The sequence below is a fragment of the Pipra filicauda genome, unplaced genomic scaffold (genome assembly GCF_003945595.2).
Source record: "Pipra filicauda isolate LSUMZ 115617 unplaced genomic scaffold, ASM394559v2 scaffold70_size2993248_pilon, whole genome shotgun sequence".
In the NCBI taxonomy this organism is placed as follows: Eukaryota; Metazoa; Chordata; class Aves; order Passeriformes; family Pipridae; genus Pipra; species Pipra filicauda.
This window is the reverse complement of record NW_024104876.1, coordinates 2,007,745-2,022,351: the sequence shown is the minus strand read 5'-3', so window position 1 is coordinate 2,022,351 and position 14,607 is coordinate 2,007,745. Positions and strand designations below refer to the sequence as shown.

At 42.7% G+C, this 14,607-nt stretch overlaps 1 protein-coding gene across 5 annotated transcripts in view; it reads left to right on the top strand.

Moving 5' to 3' along the window:
* The window catches only part of LRRK1 (leucine rich repeat kinase 1), a 77,018-nt gene that overhangs the window by 14,324 nt on the left and 48,087 nt on the right, over nucleotides 1-14,607 (top strand). For 4 of the 5 annotated variants that reach the window (XM_027714792.2, XM_027714791.2, XM_039389122.1 and 1 more), the window contains 4 exons: nucleotides 6,231-6,394; nucleotides 7,238-7,409; nucleotides 9,666-9,845; nucleotides 10,411-10,559. In XM_027714792.2, coding sequence (XP_027570593.1) covers nucleotides 6,231-6,394; nucleotides 7,238-7,409; nucleotides 9,666-9,845; nucleotides 10,411-10,559 — 665 coding nt within the window. Of the gene's footprint in view, nucleotides 1-2,791; nucleotides 2,820-6,230; nucleotides 6,395-7,237; nucleotides 7,410-9,665; nucleotides 9,846-10,410; nucleotides 10,560-14,607 lie in introns of those variants that run through there. The other variant, XM_039389123.1, reaches the window with a different exon arrangement.

Sequence of the window (14,607 nt, the reverse complement as noted above, 5' to 3'; positions counted from 1 at the left end):
GGCAGTGAGCATTGATTGTGAGCTGTGTTGTAGATGCGGGTGGCTTTTGTACTCAATACATCATCTTTTCCACTGCCTTGGCAGACAGTTCTTAGTGCAGAGCCACTCCTTTAATCAGCTGAAATAATGGATGTTTGGGGGAAATGGAACCACAGAAAATGGGCAGAAAAAGTGTGTGGAGGGTTCCCACTGTCCTGGGAAGCTGGCACGTCTCACTTGTTGTGAGAGATGTTAATCAGGGTCAGAAGGACATGGCCCAAATCTGGCACAGTTTCTTCAATGGGAGTACTGAACTTCCCAGATAAACTGTCTTGTTCCCTCTCAGTTGGATTTACTGTAACTTTCCATCCTTATCTTCTCACAGGGGGATTTATAAGTAGTTCTGACTGTTTTCTAATCCTTTCAGGGTCATTTCATTGCAGAATTGGTTGAACTGTGTGTATTTGCCCAAATTTGAGAACGAGGTGTAGTAGATCACAGCCTTCTTGCTGCAGGACCCTCTTTTGTATGGTTCTGGGCCAGGTCCTGGCTGTGGGGCTGTGTGGGCAAGTGGGGAGCACAACTTCCCTCCTGGGGAGAGATTTTGGTCTGTGACTTATCTTCTAAGAACTGAATGAATGACATGAATGAACAAAATCTTTCAACTTTCAAAAAAAGCAGATGAAACCTTACTTTGTAGTGTCAGCTAATTAGAGAAGGAACACAAAAGGTATCTTTGTTTCATGAAGCATTTTTACTGACTTGGGCTGACTTAAAAATGTATTGCTTTATTTTTTTATTAAAGAACCCAGGGCTTTGGGGTCTTTTCTTCCTGTTTTGGGATGGTATTTTTTCAGTATCTCAAAGATTTCCAGAGGACTGAGAAATTTTTCTTCCACATCTGAATGGAAAGTGCAGTGTAGGGCAGATCCGTCATCCTTTGAAATCACTGGAGGCTTCCTGTGGGCTGCTGTTCAGTTTATTAGCCTGAAGTTTTTCGAAGCAGCAGAAGATACACGAGTCTGTTGCAGAGACTCAAGAAATAACATGGCTTTCCATTCATTTTGCAAACCAGCTGGGCAAAGCTGCTGTAGGGTAGCATTGAAAAATGTTCAGCGACACTGGTGAGTTTTTAAGTGTTTGGGGGTGTTGGCTTTGAATATTCAGAGCATCTTAAACCTCATCTCTGTCCCATTTTTTATTTGTGCTGTGGCAGCACTCAGAAGTCAAAATGGCAAAAGATTAAGCTGGTAAAGGTTAGCTGTATCCATCTGGTGCTGTTGAGGAATTAATGCCTGAGCTCAGCCCGGAGAGGCCCTGCCCACCCCCATCTCCACATCCTCTGAACCAGAGGCTTGGATTTCGCTGTAATGGGACATAGAGATGAAAATAACTGTCAGGGCTAAACTGGAGTAGTTAATTCAGACAAAGAAGCAGCCAGCCAGCTGAGAGCTGTTCCATCCAGTGGCTGCTGTAGGAGCTGCTGGTGCTGGAGCAGGGGTGGGTGGTTATCAGTCCAAGGAATTAATAGCTTAATTACATTGCTGAATGGGAGTCTGTGTTAGAGCATCATCTGGATTTGCTCCCGTCTCTGGAAATACCTGCACACATTATGACAAGGTCAGTAGTGGTTTTAAGGTTTTATTGTTATTGTAATTCTGTTTTGGAGTAAGTTAGCTTCCTGGGTTAAGCATCTCATTTATATCTTTCTCTGCTAAATAAGAATATCCTGCTTAGTTGCCAAAGAACTTACAAAAGGGCCTAATGTAACATTTACAAACTCTGTGAGTCTGTGTTAGAGACAGAGATGCAATGATTTGGGAAATAAAGGTAATAATCATCTATACAGTGTGCTGCTTTGTTATGCAGCTGTTTGCTGATTCACAGCATTGACCTGCAAACCCTCCCCTTTTAATAATACTGGCATACTGTCAATTTAGAAATTTTAGAGGTTTTTTTTCACCTACTGTAATAACAAGGCCTGTGACAGGGTGTAACTACACATTCCCCTGAAATTCTCATGGTACTCTTTATTGTTAATAAGACATTTTTATTTTGTTTCTCTGAGCAGTCTATTGCACTTTAGAAGTGGTACCTTGTACCCTTTTGTTGGCAGTGAAATAGGACTGCTTTTTTTATTGATAACCTCTGTTTGCATTGGGATATTTTTTTAATGAAAAGTAGTTTTGCCCTTAGCTTTTATAAAAGGCTTTTACCGAGTTAAAAGCCAAACTTTAAAGGTGCTTCCAAAGTATAAAACATTGAAATCAAGAGTGGGAGGTATTTCCATAGTTGGCTATTTTGTTACAAGCTGCTAAGGAGTGTGAGGAATAGATGAGGGATGTGTTTTTAGTGTCAGCAAATGCCTGCCATTTTCCCCTGACAAACAGCCCTGGGTTTGCTTACAGCCATTAGTAGAAAGCAAGAAAAGAAGCCATGGATCTGTGAAGAGGTTAAGCAAATGCAAGGCAGAGATGCAGAGGCTGAATGATTTGGAGTAAACTCCATGGCTTCATTTTCATTGAATATTTCATTTCATATTACAGGAATATCCAAGGAGTACTGCTAGAATATCATCACTTGCTGTGCTGCTTTGCATATAACAATGTGCATTGTTGTGAGTAATACAGACCCTGTTGTGCAAAGTACAGAAGCCAGTTCCTAAATCTGTGCAATCTAAGAATTAAAAGCACTTTGTTACACCCAGGCTTAAACGCTCAACGTGTTGATGATCAAGTCCAAAGACAGAGGTTCAATATTATTCAGCTGCTCTCATGTCACGTTGTTCAAGGCTGTGTGTGAATGAGGTGACTCTATCAGGAAAGCCATGAAGAGCTCAGGTAAAGACCTTGAGATTTGTAGGGTTAAAACCAGAGGCAGAATTTCTTTGGGGTTTGGCCCAGATTTTTGCTAAAAGTGACTGATGCATGTCTTGGCAAAACTTTATTCCCAGCCTGCATGAATGCCAGTATTGATGATAGTTCAGTCATGTATCTTGTAAAAATAAAACAGTCTTTAGTCACTAGAATATATTTTTCCTCATTTTTTTTCCTTCTACTGGTGAGTAAATTAAGATTATAAAACATGCTGTTTCTTATTTTCCACTTGTAGTTCAGAAGTCAATACATCATTTACTAAGTCACCAGGAAGTCTTCTGTGAATTGGGTAATTTATTTGGCGTGATGCAATGGATGGCTTTTGTGTTTTTTGGGAACTTGGGAATGGATGGCCAACCTTCTCTCATTTAACCTTTGAAAGCTCAGGTTAACTTAGACAGGATCTTGTGGGTACAGCTGTTGGCTCAGGGCAAGCTTTTTTATCACTTTGTATCTCACCAGTTTTGCTCTTTTCAGGCTTGTAATTAGTTCAGTCTCAAAGACTATTTTTTTCTGAAGACTTTTGGCAGCTTCTTTCCTCAGGTCTTAGGCAGGAGGTGAATTTACTCTGCAGAATGGAATCACAGAAGGAAGTTTTGATGACAGCTACGTAAGAAACTTGAATGATGAGCAGCATTATCTTTTTGCCAGGAATACTTCATATAAATATATTGGTTTCAAACAGTAGAATTGCCAAAATTTCTTACACTCAATGAAACTTTTATTGACTTCTACTTGATGGATGTTCAGATGCTCAAAGCTGAGCAGTTTTGCTTAGGTCAATAAAAATTTGACAAGACTGAAATTGAGTTTAAGAACTAAAATGAATATCCCGAAAACTCTTCTGGGAGCATATGAACTCCATGGAGCCAGCTGTTTGTGACCTTCCTATTCCTGGAGAACCCAGAAGTCTGCACCTGACACACATGGACAGGCTGTGCTGGTTGATGACCAACCCACGTTCTCCAAGCAGTGGTGGTGGCACAGTGGTTTTAACTGAGCCATTACACTACAAAGGACTTAAGAAATTTTGAGGGGGCCAAAACTGTAAGAGGAAGCATGACACATTAGCCAAGTTGTTTTTTGAAGTAGTTGTTTGGTAAAACCCAGAAGTAGTCTTGGGATTAAGAGTCTAGCATGGAGAGTTCCTCCTTCCCTCAGTTACGATACATGATCCTACTTGTGCCCCCTGGACAAGGGGTTTGGTGGTTCCCCTGTGCACAGTGGGGCAATTCCAGCAGGAAAGGTGGAAAATGCTCTTTTAAGGAGAGTTCTGGAGTGTAGGATGCATGGGAGGTTGGCTGGAGACCTCTCTACTAGAGAAGAATGTGACACCAGGATGAATAATGAACAGTGAATCACGAATCTCTGTGAGATACTCGTACCTCCAACCTCCCTGGCCATGATGTAAAAAGAAAGAAAGATGGCTTTGCAAAATTCTTGAGCAGAAAGGATGTGCCTTTACATCTGGAATAGCTGGAGATGTGAGTCTTGAGTGATAGTCCCCAAAATCAGGATTGAGGCTGAAAAAAAGTAAATTTTGTCCCTCCTTTCAGAATTTTTGTAGGAACCAAGTTAAATTGCTGTGCTCTTGCAGCCCTGGTTTGCAGGGCTTCTTGAGCAGGAAGCTGAGCAGTTTTCCAGCTGTTTTGTATCTCTGAATTGAGGCATTTTTTCCTCCAAGGGGAATTCCAGAGCTTCTCTCTAGGTTCAGGATTTCATCACAGGGCGCCAAGCGGGGAGGCTGCATGTTCCAGTAACTGCAGGGTTTGCTTGGATTTGTACTTTTTGATTTTACTTAGTCCAGTTCTGAGTTGTTTTGACTGGAGAACTGTTTAGCTTTAAAGAGTCTCCCTTCTCTCAACCTTTAAACAGTTACTTGCCTAAGAACCATTTGCATTTCCTACCTTTGGTGTCATTAAAATGAGAACTAAATCATGTGCAGTATTCTCAGAGATCCCTTACAGGTGTGTAGTCTGCTCTGAAAGACAGGACCAAATGCAGGATGAGTTTCTTTTCCCATGTACTCCCTAAAACTGCGGAATTATGAAGGCACTGCATGAACATGAAGTGAACTCTGAGATGCTGTTTGTTGTGCTGTAATTTAATCCCACTTTCATCAGCCTTGATTTCTGCTCCTTGTCCTTCACACGTTCTGCATCATCTGAGAAAGGTTATTGATGTGGGCACATTTTTAATGACACGAATCTCTGGAGCCGTCTCTGATGTCTGAGTGATTTGAGCTTCGTTTAAATAATTGATGAGAAGTGTTAGTCAGAATCTATTGGTGAATCAGACTGCATTACTCAAAGATATTTACTGACATGTATAGGTTACTCCAAATTTACTTCTTTTTCCAGGCTGCATTAAACTAAGCCCTGTGTGACATATGTACCTGTTTAAAAAATAAAATCCTTATTAACATATGTGAAAATCTGTGGACTTAAGGGCTTTATTTAACCTGTTGCAAATAAGCAATAATAATTCACAGCAGGAAAAAGTGAGCATGAAACCATTTCTTTTCAAGTGAAAAATGTTTTTTTTTTTCCTCTATCTTACATGTTGGTCAGGAGTAGACTTGAATATCTTGGAATTCAGTGACCTTCCTGCAGTTTTCCCTGTCCTGATAGTTGGAGGGGTGGGTATGAGACTTCATGGCTACCTCTTCTTTAGCCACCCACCACAAATGTCTTCTCTAATGGCTTGCAGCTTTTAATCTTTGACATGTAAAAGCTCTTCTGGCTCCTGATGGCATTTAGGAAAAAAAAAGTCTAGTCTAGGAGATTCTCCAGGATTGATTGGGGTGACACTGGGCATCTTGCACAATCTTCAGAGTAAAAATATTCCCAATTTCTTTTCTTTCGTGCTTGTTGAGGTGTATGAAGCTCTGGTTGAAAGCACTGGAGAAGGACAGTAGGGCTTTATTAGGAGTGAAATATGACTGAAGCAAGGCCAACGATACCAGAATTTTCTTACAGGTTGTGCAGATTCCTTTATTGGAGGAGTTCTGCAGGTGCCAGTCCCATGGAAGCCCTTCCCTTCCCTGGTTCCTGCAGCAGGAGGGGGACTGTGCCAGGCAGCTGCAGAGTTTACATGTCTGTGTGTGTGAGTTTTCACACCATCCTTTGGAAACCACCTCTGGGAGCATTTGGGGAACTCACAGTCCCCCTTAGTTTCATGTCCCTCTGGGGAACTACTTTAACATATTATCACTTTCTTTTATCAGGCTCTCTTTTTAATTGTGTGAAGTAAATATTCCAGTGAAAATAATTCAACCCTTTTTTTTTTTATTGCCAGGATTCACTGACGTTGCAACTGTACATGGTTAATGAGCAGGTACTTCTTCCTGACCCCTCTTTCCTATTTTCCCTGCAGGAACTGTGGACATGGGTGGCAAACAGTCCACAGTTGGAGAAGTCTCCGTAATTCAGACCCCTGTGACAGAAAGCATCCAGGATGCCTACAAAGCTGGGGACACCAGCAAGGCCCAAGAGCTGATTAAGCTGTCATGTGAGGAGACTGCACTGCAGGTGGAGAAGGTAGGGTTAGGTTGTTGCTCTTCCTCAAGTTTTATTGGGAAAGAAACCTAAATGCCAAGCTGCTGTCATTTTTCATGGAGAAAATCCATTCAGTATGTGAGTCCCAGATGTAGCTGGTTGTGTGAGGCACTTCAGGAACATACTCAGGGACACTGTTTGCCCTTGGAAGATGAGACAGACCACAGGGAACACTGCATGTAGGAACAGGAGGCTGTGTGAGGAGGGGTGCTGCTGCTGTGGTCACCAAAACAGGGAAATACATTTTTCCCCGTAAAAAGGAAGCAGTTTATAGACTTAGTAAAACATGTATTCCTCCATCAGTACAAAGATGGTTAATGGCCCATGGGGCAGATATTGCTGCTTGTGTCACAAACTTGTGCTGCTACGTCACAAACTCTGTGCTAGCTTCTGCACTGCTCTGTCTTCAGAGCCCTCGTTTTGAGCCTGCTCTTTGCACAGAGCTGATCTTGGTGTTTTGGGAGAGCACCTGCACATCAAGTCCAGGCCACTTCCAAATTAGGAACTACTACACCCTGTAACTGAGCTGTGCAAATGCTTTTACTGTTGCTCCATGAAAAAATGGATTTACACTCACTGTTCTGTGCCTCAGGCACTTCTCTGTCAAAGCCACACCAAAAAAACTGTAATAAACCCCCCAATAAATCAGTATAATTAATATACCACACCAATGATTCTAAAGGCTACTAGTGCTTATGACATTCTCAATTAACCACGGTGAGAGCGTGCGTGCATCAGCATGGGCACAAATACATGGCATAACTCTGGAAATGCTCTTTCCCTGCCTTTACAGAAGAGTTTCTTTTGCTCTGTTTTCTTTACCAGTGTCAGCTTTTGGGAATTGCAGCAGCATATGGAGATCTGCAGGCGGTGAGGTACCTGCTGAAGGAAGCGTTGGTGGTGTTGCCAACAGAACCTAATGATGACAATGCAGCTGTGGTGGCAGCTTATTTTGGACATAAGGACATTGTGAAAGAGCTGCTGGATTCCCTGCGTGGTAAGGTTGTCTCTGCCTCTCCTCAAGCATTTTGGTAGCTGTGTGCTGGAGCTTCAAGCAGGCATTTATTTGGTTTTTTCGCATTCCTTGAAAGGGGAGGGATTTAGTCATGGGAAAGTACGTGGAGGGATCTGATCTCTGCCGTGCTTGAAGAAAATTTCCCCCGTGGGGGAAGAAACACATACATAAAAATATTCCATGTTTGCAAATTGGGAGTGGAGGAAGATGCTGTTTAGACAGTTCATTCCCATCAGCCCTCACAGCTGGGTAACATTCTAGACCCTACAGAGAAATTAGGGGATTTTTGAGAAAAAGCGTAATTCCACTGCTGATCCAGCAGTCCCAGGGATGCTGGGAATGAGTAGCACAGCTGATGAGGGTGTTTGGGTGCACAGCTGGCACCCACTTTGTTCTTTCCTTGGCATTCTGTTTTGACTATCAGGGGAACTCTTCCTTTAGAATCATCCTTATATTTTACTTAAATTTTATTTCAGCAATTATTTTACAGCAGAACAGAGACATTTTTAGGCTCAGACACAGTTCTTAAGGCAGCTGTAGGGGCAGGGGGCAGAGCATTGCTCTGAGTCAGGGCCAGGAGCTGTGTTTGGGTCCCCTGTTGCTCTCTCAATGTTCTGTGGGCTTGGCAGCTGCTTCTCCCTGGGACCCTCCATGGGTTTAGGGTCCAGTGGTCCTGCAGAACATCTGGGGCAGGTCACTGCCTGGACCTCAGACACTGCAGTAACCACAAGAGCTAAGCTGGCTTCTGCAATGTTTGACCTGCAAATAGGTCTAGCTCCTCACTAAATACTTGCCAGTGGCCTCACTGAGAACAGGAATAACCTGTTGGGAAACCTGCTTATTTGGTGTTCTGTTAGAGCACTGGTAAGCAAAATAAATGTTCCAGTTTGGGGGATACAATTAAATGTAACATTTCCTTCAGCCAGAAAGAAGCTGATTAACCTAGTAGCAAAAATTAAATTATATTAATGTAATACACTGAGTAATGAAAAGTGACTTGAGTAGTTTCTGGAAACTTAACTCGGTTTAGAACTGACCAAATTCCCTCCAACACTTGCTTTCAGGCATTATTATGCAGGACTTTCCAATTGTTTTCTTGGGAAATGACACAGAAACCAATCACAGGGCTTAGGAATAAATTGCATGAATTTGCAATTTGGCTGATGCACTGCAATGAGTCTCTCTGGAACAGTGAGAACTTCTTGTGGCTTACAGATTAAGTGGAGCCCGTTTTTTGTAGCATGAGAGTGAGGGATTTAGTCCAGTTGTTAAGAATGCAAAGAGCCTTGTAATTTCCTCATGGATAAGCTGCAAAAAAAAAGTTGACATGTAAACTTGGGCTTCTGGATGTTCCTGTAAGTGTTTTGAAGGGTTTGTAAAGCAAACAGAAATGGTGCAGTGAATCAGAGGAGATTTGAGGACTCCTTACTGTTGGCAGAAATAATCTTGTCATGGGCGTTTAGTTACATGCACAGAATTAGGCACATCTAGAGGACAGCTGTGTTCGATGGGTAAAACATTAGTTCAGAAAAGAAAGCAGTTTGGAAATGAAGAAAACATCAGCAAATTCATGCAGAGGTCAAAATGTGGTCTTTTAGTTTTAGCCTTACATGACATTTGTCTGACTTTACTAGGAGTTGTTAGTAAAGAGTAAAACAAAAATAAAATGTTTTAAGGGGAAATGAAATTTTTTGTGGCAGACTTCAGGCTGCAGAAAAACAAACTAAACCAGTTATTTTTTGTTGAGTGAAGCATTTATTTTTGTTTTATTCACCCAATAGCGTGAAAAGTCATCTGGTTTTCCCCATCCTTTGTATCCCCTCTCATGAACTTGGAAGAAGTGGCCTACCCTGGATGTTTGGATGTAATGTCTGTTGGATCTGGATGCAAAGATAGTCCTGGGTGTCCCTTGCCACCTCTATTGGGGATCAGATGTTTAAGTTATCTGGCTGTATTCTAGCTGGCATCCTCAGAACCTTCTACTATTGCTAGGTTAAACTGGGGACATTAAAAAAATTTGCCCATTGGCTGGGTAGGTAATGAAGAACAGTTAAGCAAAGCTGAAAACTTTGTGCTTAGGGCTCTTCTCTATCACACCTTTGCAGTGCACTCTGTTCCTTTGTCCTCAGGGGCTTCACCCTGTACCCAAACCCTCTGCACAGCCGTTACTTGTGGATATTTCTTGCACGTCACAGCCCTGTGGCATTAACTAAGTCGCATGCCATGTCTTTTTGGTAGGCCCTAACACTTGCCAGCAGCTCCTGAACTGGATGCTGGCCATAGCCTGCCAGCAGGGCCACCTGGACATCGTGAAGCTCCTGATCCGTGCGTACAGTGCCGACCCCGAGAGCTGTGCCGTCAGGAAGAACGAGTTCCCCGTCCTCATCCGCCTGCCCCTCTATGCTGCTATAAAGGCAGGTGTGTATTTGCATGCTCCCGAATTTTGCCCCTTTTCTGCAGTGCCTATAAAGAATGGCCTGAGTTGTTCGCAGTGGGGACTGGCTTGCCTGGCTTTCCAGTGGGATAAAGTAAAATAAAATTGGCTCTGCACCTTCTGACTCAACCAAATGTAAGTCAGCGCCTTCTGAAGTTAGATTACTGTGAATGCTGAGAGGCTGAACTTTCCTTTATAAACTCCTAGGGAAAGGACCCTTAAAAACTAGAACCCTTGCAAGTAAAAGCATTATTGTTATGGACATTCTGGCACACATGCTTGAATTAGGCTGAATAATTTACACTTCAAAGCACAGCTGTGTGTACAGTTTAATAAGACAGGGAAAAAAGAGAAAAAGGAGCCTGGGCCAGCGCTTTTGAACAGTGTCCTGTCACTGGAGGGAACAGTCTTTACACAGTTCAGTTTCCTTTTTGTACACCCCCATGGTTTTTTTTTTCAGAAGTGGTTATTTCTCAGGATTTCTGTTCAGCTCCTTGTTGGTTCATTTACATGAGACAAAGAGAACAAACAATCTGCTTTTCTCTGAAGGGAATGAAGATGTAGCCGTGTTTTTATTACGGAATGGAGCTTTCTTTTGTTCCTACATCCTGATGGACAGTCCTGAATCCAGCAAACACCTTCTGAGGAAGTATTTCATTGAGACGAGCCCACTACCAGGTAGTGCTCCAGCAAAAACAGTAAGTAACCATTTATCTGTCTGAAGAGATGTTATTTTAAAGGGGCATCATGTTAATAGTTGATAATTGTCTTTGTGTACCGTGTGACTGGTGATTCTTCTTCTCAACTAAGAGCCTTGTGGTTTGCTATCCATTTAGAGAACAAGCTGTCAAAATGACTTTGATGGCAGAGCTGAATTACAAGATGTAAAACATTAGGCCTTTAAATGGCCTTTAAACGGCCTTGTGCAAGACAGGGTGTGTGACAGCTTCCACGTGGCAATTCAGACACCATCGTGTGGACCAGGCATGTGCTGGGGAAAGGAAACATCCACTTTAATCTCAAAGTCTTCCAAAGGAGAAGCTGGGCTTCTTCTAGCACAGGTTTTCTCTGTGACCGCGGGGTAATCACTTCATCTGGGTTTTTGTTGTTCCTTCTGGTTGATGCCACAAGCTCTGTGCTGTCCCAGAGCATCAGTGTGGCACAGAGTGAACCGTCCTGTGTCTGATAGCTCAGGGACAGCACATACAAATGGGCTCATGAGGTTTTTGGCAACATGGAGCATGAGCAGAGCAAACTCACATCAGCATCTTTCCTACTTGAGATCCTCATGAGTAAAAGATGCCTGGTAGGCTTCACTGTCACTTGCTCAGGACAGATGTGGCTTTCTGGAGCAACTTGGTGTGTGATCAGATCATATTACTTGAGCTGTACTTGTCCCACAGAAACGTTTTTTGGTGGGACACAGAGGCTGACAAAAAGCAGTTGAAAACTAATATTGAAGACTAATACTTAACCACTTACAACCTTTTGACCGTTTTGGTAATTCATTTGTGTCTCTCTTTCTCCCACTGCAAAATGGGGAAATTTAAACTCCTCAAATCCCACAGCTGTTGGAAGGCTTAGTACTTTGAGATGGATGCTTTGAGATCTACAGTTGAGTGGCATTGTTTTCATGCAGTGTATTAATACCTTTCATTATTATTAAATGTCTTTGAGGACAAGGCTATATTCTTTGTACTCTCAATCTCTATTATCCAAATGTCCTTTATTCAGAACTGAGGAATGTCTCACACTGTTACTGCTTTATAGGGAAGCACGTAGTATTTCATATTATTTATACTGTTACCCAGCAATTTACTATCAGGCATTTTTCATTTTCACCTCGTCACTATGTAGTTTATCCAACACTGAATAGGAACATCAGAGCCCTGAGCTTTCAATAGTTATAGTTTTCATCAGGTCATAAAATTTTTTGCAGTGGAAAGATGTCCCTAATCAGTCCAGTCAAGTATCTGTTTGCTCAGTTTGTAACATTGCAGGCTGTTGATTCTGCTTTGGTGTTAAGAAAAAATAAACAGAGAGGTTTTCAGAGTTTTGCAAAGTTCTCCATTCTCTGTTTTCCTGCCAAAACCCTCTCACTGGGTTGCTGATGGTGTTCTGAGTGTTAGTGACTACAGGCCACATAAGCGAGCTTGACTTGGTTAGGTTCAATCAGCAGATTTAGAACCCTCCCTGTGCTGTTCTTAATTTTGTTGACAAGTAAACAAAAGGAAGCTGAATCCTAGATGTGGGATAAGAGTTGATAAAACTACATGCCTTTTAGAAGAAGAAAAAAATCCAACTGGATAATTCAGCTTGAATAAACTTGGAATAAATGTTTGAATCACAGGGAAGAGGTCTGTTTTCCATGTGAATTTGCTGGCAATATTTAACTTAGCTGCTGTAAAAATGACTCAGCTTTGCTGTTGTCACACCCTGAGCGAAGAAGAAGAGAGCAGTCTTAAAACATCAGCTAATTGCCAGAAGGGCCAGGTTTACAAAGAAAGAAAAAAGCAAAGAAAAAAACCCAGAAACTTGACCTTGTTTTTTCTAGTAGCTGTTTATTTTTAATATGTTTGCTTATTTAATGCTTTCTCTTTGAATTCACTTTGGCAGACTGGGACAAATTCGGGAAGACCTGTCCCAGTTTGTTTGCAGAGCTCAGGTCTCTGGGAAGGGATAGTCACACGCCCTGATAATCTTTTAAAACACAACTTCACAGCAGCTGCAAACAAACAGTCCCAGTGCTTTCTCCTTGTCTCAGAAGGTTCGTGAATTCAAGTCTTGTGTCAGTGCTGTGATGGATTTTGCTCTGGGAGGAAGCAGGACTGGGTTGTGGTGTGTGGCAGCGAGCTGGATGTCAGAAAGCCTCTCCTCTTGGACAAGGCAGACCAAGCACTGAGCATTTCAGAGTGAGCCCAGAACTTCAAAAGGGTTTCTCCCATCTGTGCTATCTCTGAGTGGAAACACTGCACAGTTGACCTCCGATGGATTTCACAGTAGTGAATGCTCCAGCTATGCATAAAATGTGCTTGGAGAGCTCGTTTTGGCTGCCACACCTTCCAGACAGCCACTGCACCGAGCAGTGCTGCCCTTGCTGAGACAAGAGGAGTTACATCTCATTTTTCTAATATCTGTTTCTCCTTTTTTTGCCCCCCTGGCATAAATTTATCCCCACAGCAAGCCACAGTCTTGCTAAAGAGAGGAAGTGGTCCATTTTTACAGGAACAGGTAACAAATGCCAAAAAGACCCTCTGCAGTAAAGTGGCCTGGCACAGATTCCAGACTTTGATAGGTGTAGTCAGCATGGAGATAAATGTAAGTTTCCAGTGTGTGCAGTGGGAGATATATTTAATTTTTCCATTACAGAGCTTGGGCTGCTGCATTTTCCCTAGGAAATATTTTACCAATAATTTTATATACAAGCATACAAATGTGTATGTATGTGTGGGATCCTGCTCTCATTTTTTTTTATCCCCTGCCTGGTACATCCTGGTTACATCACCATCAGTATACAGATCTGCAGCAGTCCCACTCAAGATTCACAGCAGTGCTATTGATGGAGGAAGCAGATCACCATCCTCAGAATATCCCACGTATGGCAGGAGCGAGGTTCTGTTGGGACACGTCACGTCATTTAGGAGAAATGCACAACAGCCTTTTTTAATCACCTTACCAGACAGTCTCAGATTTAAGTAAATATTTTTCATATTTATAGTTAATCCTTTGCCCAAGAGCAGTGGGGTTTCCTGCTTCTGCACAGTTTCCAGTCTCTTGCCTTCTTCAGTGCATCCCCTGACATTGGTGTTGTTGAGGATTTCAGTTTAGTCTTCAGGGCTTATATTGAGAAATCCTTCCCTTGGCAAGAGAGGGGAGTCTGCAAAGGTTTTACTTGCCCTTCTGAGGAGCCGTGAGGTGCCTGGAGTCAGGCTGTGCCCAGAGCTGACATCCTCTGTCTGTCATTTGAGCACAGAACTCCCCAGCTGATTCCAGAGAAGGATTGGGTTGATCACCATGTTCTGCACATTTGGCATCATAGACCTTTGGCATCAAAGAAACAGGCTTTCCTAGGAAGATAGTGGGGATGATTAAGTATGAGTTGGGGAGGAAATCCCCTCTGTGGCATTGCTGTCAGGCTTTCTTTCACTTAATTGCATTTTCACTGCAGAGTCCTGTTCCAAGTAAACTGCTGAGGTAACTCCCCTGACATCAGGTCACTGGTACCAGGATGTATTTGGTCCACTGTCCCTAAGTCAGATGAAAGGGCCGATCCCCCAGTTTGCAGCACTCAGGTGGAAGAGACACTGTCAGTCCTTGGCTGTGGATGGGAAGGAGGATTGAGTGGGAAGGAGGGCACTGATTGCTGAGATTCAAAAAGCTGCCTTGGAGGCAGGACACCAGTCCTGCAGCGTTCATAGCAGGTGCTGGATTTCACAATCTCGTCTGTGGTTTGGGGAGGCACTGTCTGAATTCTGCAGGTATCTTTTTAGCACGTTAATACCCTGAGGCCATGGCTCTGCATTTTTGAGGGAAAGGATACATAGCAATCTAGATGCAAAATAGAGGTGGGGATCAGTCTGCAAAGAGAAGCAGCAGAGAGACATGGTCCTGCTTGCACCCCATAAAAAAAGGCTGTAGGTCTTGTTATTACTGCCTTGGTCGTGTACTCAAGGACAAATACTTTTTTCCTAGGCCTGGGGATTTGTGGTATATGTTGCAGGTGAGAGGAACTTACCAAAAACCACA